Here is a 14,162-nt window from a genome sequence, read left to right on the forward strand (position 1 = left end):
ACCTCCTCGTGGTCGCTATAATGTGGTTCTGGCTCTCGGTGGGGCGCGTGGTGATTTGTGCGTGAATGCCACGGAGAATAGCGTGTAGCCTCCACACGTGCTATGTCTCCGCGGTAACGCGCTCAACAAGCCACGTGATGAGATGCGTGGATTTACGGTCTCAGACATGGAGGCAACTGAGATTCGTCCTCCGCCACCCGGATTGAGGCGAGTCACTACGCCACCACGAGGACTGAGAGCGCATTGGGATTTGGGCATTCCAAATTGGGGAGAGAAAAAAACAAACAAAAAAAACAGTTTCATGTCTATCCTTGTATTTTCATCTGGTCGAGGTTGATAAGGGTTTTAGAAAGTAATTAGTAATAAGTAATGCAATTACTTTTCAGACAGAGTAATTAGTACAGTAATCTAATTACACTGTAGAAGATGTAATTAGTAGTTAGTAATTAGTTACTTTTTTAGAGTAACTTACCCAACACTGGGAGCATGTCATGCTCACACGCTTAAGGATGGGTCACACTAAACTTAATGCAACACTTCACATCATGGGCAAACATAACACAGGTTTACGTGATACATGCCAGGAAATGGAATCTGCCAGGAAGCTGAACATGTTTTAATTAAATGTATCAAATATGAACAGGAAAGAATTGAACTTATAAGAGAACTACAAGCTTCAGGATGTACAGAATATACTCTGTGCAATATTTTAAATATTAGATCAGGAACTGGTAAAACAGTAAAAGCAATATTGAGATTCTTTAGAAATTCTTGTCTTAAACAGAGAATATAGGAAATCATCCTTTTATTCCTAGACTTCATCATTGTCACACTTCAGCACAGTAGGTGGCGGCATGCACCTGTGTAGTTGGTTTGCAGCCCGCCAGTAAACCTACAGAAGAAGTTTCACAGGCAGCAGAATATCTGCACACTGATCTGTCATTGATAAATCTATCAGGCCTCCATAATGCCTGTGCTCTTATCCGTAGCGTCAGAAAGGCGGTTCATTTATATCTATATCTTTAATCACGCAAAATGCGTGATTTTATTAAGTTAGCGTCCATTATTCTTGCCATATTATTTATTGTCGCCACACGTTTTGCATAGACAGCATCAGAAACACGTGCTGTTCTCCGGCAATTGTTCTCACCATATTCTCATGGCGGAGACTAAAATTATTTACCATATAGACGAGGAGGAAACTCCTTATTTGGTGAAATTGTCATTGGCACCTGAGAAGGTAACGTTGGCAGATTTCAAAAATGTCCTCAGCAACCGCCCGGTCAACAGCTACAAATACTTCTTTAAATCAATGGATCAAGATTTTGGGTAAGTCTGCTTTGATGATGGAATAATCTCATGCATTGCCATTCTGTGTATGCAGCAATACAATATAGAATGTACCTGAAGACTGATTCCTCTATTTTGGCACTGTGCAAATGAAGCTGTCATCATATTAGCACCCGCCTCTCATGATCTATGTTTCATCGCCTCCTTTGTGAGATCAGCATCAGAAAGACAGTTATCAGAAATGCACTTAGCACTGGAGCTGCTGAATATAACATATACACATACTGTACTTCGTTCTGTTTCTTTTATTTGCATACTGAACTGAACACCTGCTTGGTTTGTTGCGTATTAACCGAAGTTTGACCTTTGGCAAAGAGGTTACATACTGTATACATTCTCCGTCATAAAGAACATTGACACATTCTTGCATTGGCTGGTGCTCCTTAATATCTAAATTACAGCATATTCTGACTTTATCTTCTCTTAGTTTATTAAATGTTGTTTCATAAACCTCAACAATTAAATGTGTCTAGATGTTGTAACACAGAATTTTTTTTTCCACCTAAACATGTCATTCAAAAAGACATTTATCTTGACATTGTCCTCATAATGCCAACACAATGTAAACACTGGTTAAGAAAGGACATTTTGATCTTTTTGGGGCTTAGTTTACAGTGTGAAAGCTTCTCAAAATGTACCAGACAGCATTTTAGCACCTATGCTGTCTAAAAACTGTATGCCCTGTTGAAAAAGAAATAAAAACCAGCTTAAACCAGCTTGAGCTGGTTGGCTGGTCTTAGCTGGTTGCCCAGCCTGGTCAGGCTAGTCAGTTGGCTGGTTTTAGAGGGGTTTGGGCACTTCTTAACTTTAACCAGCTAAGACCAGCCAATCAGCTTGGCTTAAGTGGACAATGCAAGTGAACGTAATACTTCCATAGATCTCTATGCACTGCAAAAAATAAGACTGCAATATAAGAAAATAATATGCAATATAACAATAATATAACAATAATTGGTTTCCATCCAAGGATTGTTTTTGTGAAAAAAAAAAAATTAGCGCATAAAAATGTTTACCGATATAGCCGATAGAAACGCAAATTATCGATAACATTTCACAAGTGTCAACATAATATGTTTTTATTTAACTTTAGTGCAGAAATCCTATGTCAATATGTCAAATGTTATGAAAAACTAGTTTGGAAACACTTTTTGGCAAAAAAAAAAAAAAAAATGGCATTAATGCAAACAATTTAGAAGACAGAATTTACATCACATCTGTCCTCACAACAAACAGCATAGTGGAGAGGCACATGTGGACTGATAAGGAGTCTCAAGTTTTCCTTAATTTCATTAAAGACAATTACATTACCTTTATTCTTGATGTAATTTTTTTCCAGACCTTTTATGGACTGTGCGTTCATGCGCCGGTAAATATTATGACGTCTTTTACCAAAACTCCTGGTAAAAATAACCCATTTTATATAAATCCCATTCGATTTACATGCTGGTAAAAAAATAGTGAAACTGCACTGACCGGCCCTTAAGCTCATTATTTATGGTTGTTTGAGTTCTCCAAGTGCCAACGAGAAGACACCAGAAAAAAACGTGCTTCTTTTTTATTGTATTGCAATAACAGAAATAGCATTCAGCACCAATGTGATTAAAAAAAACTGCAAAAATAATGAATACACAGATAAAAATAAGAGAAAAGGGATATGGAGGTATGGAGGGAGTGATTGACAAATGTAGAAAAATAAATCACAGGTGTACAGAGACAGATAAACAAAGTCATAAATAACAGATCTATATGGGGTCATATTATACCAAAAGTTATATAAAGACATTTAAATTAATTCAAACATTCCATGTTTTGATGGCTTTATTTGTTGGAAGAGGTGGACAGATTTTAATGTAAATTTCATCATCTCTTTGAAAAAACAACTGCAGATAATGCTGGCTGACGTGTATATGGACTAATGCATGTTTGTCTCAGTCATTCCATGCTATCGAGTGTTATTTACACACGTAGAAGAAAAATAAATGAGCGTCTTTTATTTTTATTTGAAAAATTGTATTAGAACACAAGCACATATAACTTTTTGATTTGAGCAAAGTGAAGAGTAGTGCTGAAGTTTTTATGTGTTGTTCGGACACCGCAGCTCCACATTTCACAACATATTTTCTGCAGGGACAAGCAAAATTACATAATGTGAACGCGTTGTCCATCTTTTTAATTCAAGATTGTAATATAGGATAAGGATTACAGGCTCACTAATGCCAACAGTTCTGTTGTATTTTGCCAGGTATTCCAATCAATTTATTCTAATAATCCCAGATAGAGACGAGCTTCTCCATTTCAATGCCGTCTTGATATTTCCTACTATTGCAGTTATGTGAAATTAAAATTACAGTAAACTGACCAGATTCAAAAAATTCTCAATACTCTCCATTTCATGCAAATGCCTCAAGGGCAGATTTCTTTTGCACTAAACCAAAACGTATGTGACAAAGTGTTTTTTTAAGAATGACATCATGACGCACACCATTTTATCTGTAAAAGGCTATTTGAATGAAAATGAGTAGGAGACAGCAGTTTTTTCAAAAAAATTATTATTATTTTTTTTTTTTTTTTTTTTTACACATTTTCACTTCATTGATAACAGAACAGTGCAAAAAGTGGATGGAAAGTTAGTTAACAATTTCTTTAATAATTTATTTGGAGGTAAAGTTATAATAGAGAGATAGTTGCACACTAAACAAATTAGTATGTAAATTACTGTGCCATGAAATCAGTACATTTATAAACAAATTGAGATGAGCATACATTACCTTGTTCCTATAGTGGCTTTTAGATGCAGTTTTAAATTGGACAATAATTTGGACAACAGACCATCTGCTAAAAGGGCAATGAAAAGTGATACAACAACTTGTGCATTTCTGTGACTGGTGGAAAAGAAATGAGAAAACAGCGGCACACACACATCACTCAGGGAATCTCAAACTGCAGCCATATTATAAAATTCTCAGAAGTCATGAATATTAGTAAACATGTTACAGTAACTTCACCGGAAAACATAGCCTGTTACACACAATGTGATCGGTAAACACATGAGTAATGTTCGATTCATTAAAGCATGATAATATAAGCTTCAACAACCCTAAAAACCAAAATACATATCCAAGCATTATAGCAAGTACACAACTTCGCCAAACAGTGACTGACTGGACAGCCATAGCTTCCCCAGCCGGCACACACATGCAGCACAGCCAGACCTTCTTTTCTGAGCTTACGGACATGATGTAAACACGCAAGGACGAACGATGATGTAAGCCTGCGATTTCGCGCAAAATCCGGCCTGACGTCTCTAAATAAAAATCATTATTGTAGGCTTACCGTAGTGAATTAGGATAAGACAAGACCAGGGTTTTGAACACCATTTTTTGTGTACTCACTCAACAATGAACTTTTTTAAAGTGTAAATGAAAAAGAAATCATAGTGCAGCTTTAAAACCAATGTACTCAGGTCTGGATAGAGAGTCACTTCAAGGACGGTGGCCTTAGGCTATTTAATAACAAACACACCATTAGATCCTTCCTAAGGCCATTAGCTCACAAACTATTTTATAAGTGGTCGATTATTACTCATTAGTCTATGTCTTTACTTGCAGTGCTGGCTTCAGACTGAGGTTGGTATTTTTTTCTTTTTTTCTGAAATCCTATTATTAAACATGATAATGTTGAACTGATTTTCAATTTAAAAATGGCCAAATCTCAACCTTTTCATCAGCATTATTTGGTAACTGAAATTGCAGTATGGATTCTGTTCTTGTTTATGTTGAGTTTTGACTTTTTATGCTTTTGTAAAACTGTGCTGGACCCTATGTATTTTTCTCTTTGTACACACACTACTCTCTTTGTATACTGCTTTCTTTATATTGCAATCCTAGTTGGAGCAAAAACAGCTTCATATTATATATAACTAACACTAGCCTCAAAACAGTAAAACTAATATAATAGATAGACTCCAAATCCTAATTGGATGAGCCAAATTCGAAGCTGTTGTAAAATACCTGATATATGTGACTGCACATAAGTTGAATTCTATGTGTATGCTGCAAGTTATAATGCTGGTTAGTGAACATCTAAGCTCATCTAAACTATTGAAATAAATGTGGGACTTTTCATTCAGAAAAGACAAAAGAAAATTATTGTTAAATCTCACATGGGAAAAATTTGTGGAGTGGAGACATATCAGTCATAAGAATCGAGTGACTTTGGGTTGGCCTATATAACCAGGTTACCTGTTGGCTTTTGGAACTACTAAGTCTTGATTTTAGAAAGTGTTTCATAAAACATTAGAGTTGTCATTCTCAGATTTTAACTGCATGGCCAGACTGGTGGCTTTACTTCCTGTGTTTCTATACCTTGGCAAGGACAGTGTCATATACAGTATTTTTCATAAAATATTTTTGCAAATTAATTGCTGATCACTACATTTCTAATCATTTTTCTTTATTACTTTATTTCTGACTCTTGGACAAACTATTTTGCCCGGTTTATGGGATTAGTTCAAAAGTATCTTGAATTAAAACCATTTTATTTTGAAAATGTCATTTGGGGCTTGTGCTCAAAGGGAATATGATGTTAAGTTCACAAACACAATTATTGAGGTAGAAGATGTATATAAAAAACAGCAAACATTTTTGTTTTTTTCTTTCTTAGTAGATCTTTATGGTGTGGTGTGGTTTAGTTTGGTTGGAAAACTAAGATTCAATGTTTTTGAATGTCTCCTTCATTTGAATACCATTTGCTTTGACAGAAAGTTGTTTATTAAAGTCATATATTTCTACTAATACACTCTAGCCGTCAAGTGTCAACAAGGTAATAGTCTACAATTTCATAATTTTCCCCTTCTTTTCAGTGTGTATTAATTTTGCTTAAATATTTGTGCATGAAGTGGAAAACTAAAATATCCAGGCGTTTCTTCATTGCACGCCACTTATTTGATTAGACTGCTTTGTGTCTTGGCTGGTTCTTTCTTAGAAGCCATGCAAATGACTCTCAAGACAAGTATAACATGACATAAGTTCTTGTAACAGTCAACTTGACTATCTTATCATGGAGAAGTTTGGACTTCTTAGCTTCCTGCTGCTGGTGCTCCATGCGTTTGCCGATGAACCTATACCAAGAATAGTAAAGGACTACGTCTATGTGGAAAAGAAGTTGTCGTGGTATGAAGCAAGGACATATTGCAATAATCATCGTGCGGAATTCTTTAGAGTCTTAGATGTGAATGATCTGAAGAATCTCTCCGGTTCTGCCAAACAGCTCTCTTGGATCGGACTTTATAGGGGGAATCCAGTGTGGTATTGGGTAGATAAAACCAGAGCAAATTATTTCAACTGGTATAAACCTGGAAACTGTGCCACAATACACAGGAACGGATTTTGGTATGACAAGTCATGTAATGAAGCATTCAACTTTGTGTGCCATCTAGATACGGGACTATGGAAATTACAAGTTAATGATGAGACTTGGTTAGAAGCAAAAATGCATTGTAATTCGCAGCATGATGGTTTTGCGATTATACATAATGCAGTAAATAACACCAATATCAGTGCTTTGGTACCAAATGGTTTTGCCTGGATCGGGCTGACTAAATTTACAGATGGCCATTTGAAAGATACCTGGACATGGGCGAACAGCGATCCCCTTACATACTCCAACTGGTACACCACCTTCTATTGTGCTATGATAGATTGGAGAGGCTTCTGGTATGACCGTATTTGTTTTGAGAAACACCCATTCGTATGCATCAGAAAAATTAACAGTAGCCTTGAATTCATGCTGGTCAATGAGACGAAAACCTGGAATGAATCTCAGACCCACTGCAAGCTGTTGAATATGACCCTAGTCATGGTGAAAACCCAAGAAGAAATCACTGCACTGGTGGCGTATATCCATGGAATCTACGGATCCTTTTTGGATGATCTTTACTTTTGGATTGGGTTGTTTAATGAGCCTTGGTGTTGGGCTAACAGCAATTCAAACATTCGAAATTGGCACAGCATGCAGCCAGATGATGAAAATTTCTGGAACAAACCCATAAACGGTGTTCAAAGTTGTGCAGCATCGATGGATGGTGAATGGTTCGATGAACCCTGTACAGAGCCACTCCCTTTTTTTTGTTTGGCCACAGTACGCTCCATGATCCTGGTGTCAGAACCCAAATCATGGGAGGAGGCCTTGGAGTACTGCAGAGAAACATATGTGGACTTGGTGAGTCTAGAGTCATCCGCAGAACAGCAGGTAGCCCAGAGAAAAATTGAACATGACCAGAATGATTATGTATGGATTGGGCTGCGCTTTCTGGCAGGTAGTTGGTTCTGGGTGTATGGGGATAGTTTAAAGTATGAGAACTGGACAGATGATGGACAGCAACAGTGCCCCATTCCTAATCATTGTGGTGCCCTTTCTGTAACAAATGGGACTTGGGAGGCCAGGCCATGTGAGGAAAGACTGGACTTTCTCTGTTTCCAGCCGTGACTTGCCTGGAAATACCAGGGAATTTTAAAAAGGTGATTTCCAGGCCTGGAAAGATAATGAAAAATGTAATTAGTGAATATAAATTTTTCCAATTACGATCAGTTCTAAACAAATTGGTTGGCTAGAAACTGCAATTTGTGAGTGCAATCTCTATTAAATGATTTTTTTAATTTTTTTTATCCAATAATCACAAATGACTGAAAGTAAGGGAAATTGATTGGTCCGAAAGTGTGAAAACTCTGATAGTGGTAAAGAGAGACCCAAAAACCTGCTGAAGTACCGCAACAAGAGAATTTATTGAAGTTAGTTTCTTTTATTGCCTAGTTTGTCTGAAGATGGATTGTCTCTAAAAAGCAAGTCTTCCAGACCTTATAAAGATGGCTGAAACTGTTAAGTTAGGTAAATGTAAAGCTTGGCTAAAATGTATGCTATATATTTAGTTGTAGACTCTGTTGGACCTTTATGGTTGGGATCTGTCAATTAGAACGGTTACTAATGAAAAGAAAGGGATTTTAAATAATTGCAATAGAATTTCCAATGAACTGAAAACATTCAAGTACAATTATTTTTTTAAAGAACTGTTTAAAGCTCTTTAATTTCCAGAACACATTATAAATGTTAATGTTTTATTTTTTTTTATTTTTTTGTAGACTGGTGTTTAATCTTAAATTTACAATACTGCAACATTGTACATTTCTGTACACTTTTCAGTTGTTTTGTATTTCTGTGTTCGTAAAATACCTTGTAGTTGCTGCAGTGTACAACATCAAATAATAAATGGGTTAAATCTCTGTTTGTTATTTTCTACCGTGCATTTGTAGAAATTCTGTTTGCGTAATGTATTCAATTATTTTCTTCTTTTTTTATAATTAATAGTTCTATAGTCATAAATGTTTCTATCTTATAGAGATATCAATTTAACATTACTTTAGTGTGTTTAATAAAAAATAAAAAAAAGTGTTTTGTGCCTCACTAAACAACACATATAGAGAGCAGCAGGGTTGGGAGGGTTACTTTTGAAATGTATTCCACTACAGAATACATGCTGTAATTTGTAATGTATTCCGTTAGATTACTCAAGGTCAGTAACGTATTCTAAATACTTAGGATTACTTCTTCAGCACTGGTAGATTTTTTCACTTGTTTTGACTATAAAGACAAAATACACGTTAAAAATACATTCTCTGAAAAACCTAAATATCTTATGCAGTGTTGTTTCTAAAACAAGATCAATCAAACTGATCTTGTTTTAAGGATCTTTAGATATTTTTTACAGGAAAACAATAAAAAAAATTATCAAGAATACAATTTTTGCCCTAATATCAAATGTCTTACTAGAAAAAAAGAAATTATGATCTAACGTGAATTTTCTTGATAAAAAAAAATATGATCGTGCCTGGTAACGTGTGCATGTAAAATGGCTAGAAATAGCATTTTAGTTTAGCGTAAAGCTGACAATTTACACAAGGTTTATTTCTATTTCTTGTGCTCCAAACTTACTTCAAACTTACTTCTCTGTCTGCTCGTATGAATGTAACACATCATAAGAAAGTGTTTTACCGCTGTTCAAATGCACTTTGGATCGCATCATTTATATGTATAAATGTTTTCCATCTGAAAGGACCAAATATTAAATGAAACAAATGACAATAAAATGCAAAGTAATCTCTTCAGTAATCAAAATACTTTTTGAATGTAACTGTATTCTGATTACCAATGATTTAAATTGTAACTGTAGTGGAATACAGTTACTAATATTTTGTATTTTAAATACGTAATCCTGTTACATGCATTCCGTTACTCCCCAACCCTGGAGAGCAGGCAGCACATAATGAGTTAGGAGCCATTCACACAGGATATACTGCCTTTGGAACAAGTTTTAAAATAGTGTTTTAAATAAAAAACACCGGTCTGACACACTAATGGCTATCATGTGTAATTAAAGGACCCTGCTTCTGAAAAGACTGGTCTTGTCCAATATGTCACTCCTGGTGGCTGAAACTGGTTTCTTGGGTGTGGGGTAGTGGAAGCAGGCCTAATTAAACAATAGGACCTGCTGCAGAAAGATGATGTTAGGCAGAATGTTAGATTCTTTTTTTTTTTGTTGTTGTTGTTAGAATCTTTTTTTTTTTCTTCATAAAATGAAAGTTAATTGTGACTGAGGCTAACATTCTACCTAACATCGTCTTTTGTGTTCTGCAGAAGGAAGTCATATGTGTTCGGAACAACATGAGGGTGAGTAAATGATGACAGAATTTCCTTTCTGGGTGAACTTCCCCTTTAATTGACTCAAAGCCTTATTGCACTTAAAAAACTTGCAGTAAATGCTGCATCAGGGCTGCTTTGTCGTTGTCATGACGCTTCGCACCAATCTCGTTTTTTTGTGTCAGCTGCAAGAATCAACTGTACTTCACTGTGCAGTGTTAATAAATGGTTAAATATGCAAAGAAGATAAGACCAATCACAATTCAGTGTGCAAATAAACAAAAAGAAAAAAGCCTTAAATTGGAATCAAGTATGCATGTATCATTCGCAATCATCACTGTTACTGTCACCGGATGCTCCCACAACATTTCAGAGAGACTGAGTGAGGAAATCTCACAGCTTCTAATAAAACATGTACATGTAAACATGTACAATACTGTTCATTTTTGTTATTTGTTATGCTTATATTCCATCTGTTAATTTCTCAAAATGCATGATCAAAGTAGGCTTTTCCCCAGACTAGCCCTAGCTATGTAACCAGTGGAATCTCAAACTAAAAATTTTTGGACTTATTTCTGTGAAAATGTAATGTTCGTATCTGGTCCCCCAACAGAGATATTTAACCCAAAAGTGAGTGGAATTTTAAAAATTGCACTTTCTCGCCCTCATAAAATTAAATAAGAGAAGTCTCAAACCTGAAATGTTCTACATGCACACTATACTTACCTAGGTACCCCCTAAAAAAAAAAATTAAGACTCGAACCCTTCCCATTATAAATTGACTCTAAAAGTGGAACTTTGAGCAATCTTGAGCATTACTTTAGGACTTAAGTTCTAAGTCTAAGGAACAAGAATGTGCAAAATGTTTTTACATGTACCTTGTAATGTGCTCTAGAGATCAGTTTTTGTTTCAAGGAGCTAGGACCATCCTGAGCCGAGATATTGAGGCTTCCATAAACAGCTGTATAACCAAAATCTGTTGTGTGCCATGACACAAAGATGGCAGTCATGGTTAAACCGAGTAAAATAAAAATAAAAAACTGGTGGTTTTGCAATACCAATACATAGGTAAACACTAATTTTTTTTTTAGGAAAATTAAAAATGGTCAAGCAACCTGTAATGGACCACTTGAGATGGACTGACCCAAATGGGTCACATAGATCTCATCTTTGGACACACATTACACAGAACAACATTTACTCTCAACACACAGTGAAAGGATCTTGCTGCTGAATACTGCACCACTATACTACACAATTACTGGTGAGTGAAATGTAAACATTTACCAGCCAGCTGCCAAATATACACATTTTAGTCGCATAGTGTGAAATTTGGCTGCGAATGTGAGCAATTTCCTCTCATTATAGTAGAGGTTTGCGTGAAGAAAAAAAGATCTATCTTGGTATTTAAGAATTGCAGTGCATTAGGGGCCTGGGTAGCTCAGTGGTAAAATACGCTGGCTACCACCCCTGGAGTTCGCTAGTTCGAATCCCAGGGCGTGCTGAGTGACTCCAGCCAGGTCTCCTAAGCAATCAAATTGGCCCGGTTGCTAGGGAGGGTAGAGTCACATGGGGTAACCTCCTCGTGGTCGCTATAATGTGGTTTGTTCTCGGTGGGGCGCATGGTGAATTGAGCGTGGTTGCCGCGGTGGATGGCGTGAAGCCTCCACACGCGCTATGTCTCCGTGGCAACGCGCTCAACAAGCCACGTGATAAGATGCGCGGGTTGACTGTCTCAGACGCGGAGGCAACTGGGATTCGTCCTCCGCCACCTGCACTGAGGCGAATCACTATGCGACCACGAGGACTTGGGAATTGGGCATTCCAAATTGGGAGAAAAAGGGGAAAAATCACCCCAAAAAGGGGGGATGGGCATTCATCAATAATTTGGTATTTGAATATTTAAGCTCATAAAAAACGAATATTCGAATATTCTATTATTTAAATGAAGGTAATTAATGAGAAAGAGACATTGTAAAATAATTTTTTTGTCATAAAGTTTGTCACCATTAAAAAAAAAAAACAAGCTTCTAATTATATCCAAAACAAGCTTATATTATGTCCTGTTTTTTGTTTTTATATATATATATTTTAAACAAGCAATGCGTGAAAACAAAAAAAGTACAGAATGAAAGCATTTAAGCTCAAGCAAAGCGAAGAAAAAGAAACCGCTAATAAAGTAGACTGACGCAATTAACATTGCTATACTATAAACTATGCTCGGCATATAATAGTTATGTTTATATTGTATCTCATATTTTTGTTGAGAAAAACAAGCATATCCAGATGCTCAGTAAACTATACTCATTTATACAGTTTAAATGTTGGAATGTCCCTTACCTCAGCTAGCAAAGTCTTCCTCGGATGCCATGTTTGTTGTTTACAGAAGCGTCGCGGGGATTACGTTGCTACGGGGATGCTGCTTTCTGATGAGCTGCACATATATGAGAGTAAAATGTACACCGCTTATCCAGTACGTTTAAACAGGAACCCAGCTTTCTCGCAGTAAGCCACATTCTCTCTCCCGCTTTTTTGGTGTCCATCTAAATGTACTGACAGACCGGTTTGCTCATCAAATGTGATCAACTTGTGTCCACACTCAATAGCGCCACCCAGTGCATTCTGTTATAACTGCCAGTTTTAGTTTGTGAAATTCGAATAGTATTTTTACTATTTGAATAATTATTGCAGAACGAATACTCAAGTATTCGACTACTCGTGCACATCCCTAATTTTTACCCACCCCTATATTTTAGTACTCAATTGAAATTTGGAATGGGAACACTACTTGTATTGTTTTCTTCCATGAATTAATCAGTTCTGCTTGCATAATTCTCATTTGGATAAAAGTGTATGTTAAATGAATAATTCAAATAATCACAGGGATTGTCACAATTTGTATAAGACATCCATGTGGTGAAAAGATGAACTGTCATTGATATGAAATTACTCTTCCATTGTTCCATTTTCTGACAAATGTCATGTACTTTATCACAATGCTTTGCTTTGTCACAAGATCAGGGGCCATATTACAGAAATTTTCTATCTTAAGTCTTTTGTCCTGTTGAGATCCTAACTGAAATCACCATTGTTAATAAACAGATAAGATAGGATTCTTGAGTTGGGGTGTTTTTTCTGTAAAATTCAGGAGTTCTGGAGAATTTCCATTGCAAAGTATACAGATGAGCTTTACACAAACTCTGACGTCTTCATTGACCTCTCCTTTAAATACACACGCACACTTTTCTCCCTCTTACACAGTTCTTTCTAGCACATACACGTGCTTGATATGGTAGAGGGCGACATATGCTAATTTACACTTTTTGTAGTTAATGAATGATCTAGAATCAAACACTCAGTTGTCCATTAGTGATGTGGGTTCAAGGTTATTATGATTATCTAAAACTATGATGCCAAAAACTCAAGAGTTTTCAAAAACTAATACTAAACTAAAAATGTGCACTACAATACAAACAAAACTAAACAGAATTACAGAAAATTACTTTAGATTTCATATTTTCGAACAATGATAAATTATCTCAAGTAGTAATTAATCTCAGACCTTTTGATTATCGGTGTATAATTGGTCAAAAACAGAGAAAGATTGTCACCAAATGTTCACCATTCGAAACCCATTGTGACAGTTTGCATTCAGCATAGACAGTCTAAACAAGGATTATAGCATGTTATGCATCCCAGTGGTGGAAAAAGTACAACATTTCCATACTTAAATAAAAGTACAGATACCACACAAATATAGTGCTTAGGTATTACTTAAGGTGAGAAGTCAAAAGTAACTGATTTTAAAATTACTTTAAGTATCAAACAGTAAAAGTACTACAAATTCAATATCAAAATCTTCAAAATCTTATAAAATGCGACCCATTCATGTCGTTATTTTCAAAGCCGTATAATTGAGTCTCATATAGGTAATGTTGGATACAATTTTATAGTTCATATTTTCTCTTCAATTTTCAAATGCTTGTTTTACTTGAGTTGTTTTATTTTTTTTAAGGCTATCTAGGGACCTGAGATGCCCATTAGCATGTGCCATAATCTCTATGTGCAGTGCATATTTGATTTGATTTATTTATTTTTTGCTGAAATGCATATTAAAAAAT

At 35.8% G+C, this 14,162-nt stretch overlaps 1 protein-coding gene across 3 annotated transcripts in view; it reads left to right on the forward strand.

Annotated features, from left to right (window-relative positions):
- The first annotated feature begins 915 nt into the window (after positions 1–915).
- The window catches only part of LOC127426369 (segment polarity protein dishevelled homolog DVL-1-like), a 53,923-nt gene continuing 40,676 nt past the window's right edge, over positions 916–14,162 (forward strand). For all 3 annotated transcript variants that reach the window (XM_051673142.1, XM_051673143.1, XM_051673146.1), the window contains exon 1: positions 916–1,329. In XM_051673142.1, coding sequence (XP_051529102.1) covers positions 1,160–1,329 — 170 coding nt within the window. In that variant the 5' untranslated portion in view covers positions 916–1,159. The remainder of the gene's footprint in view (positions 1,330–14,162) is intronic.

This window comes from Myxocyprinus asiaticus, chromosome 35, assembly GCF_019703515.2.
Source record: "Myxocyprinus asiaticus isolate MX2 ecotype Aquarium Trade chromosome 35, UBuf_Myxa_2, whole genome shotgun sequence".
In the NCBI taxonomy this organism is placed as follows: domain Eukaryota; kingdom Metazoa; phylum Chordata; class Actinopteri; order Cypriniformes; family Catostomidae; genus Myxocyprinus; species Myxocyprinus asiaticus.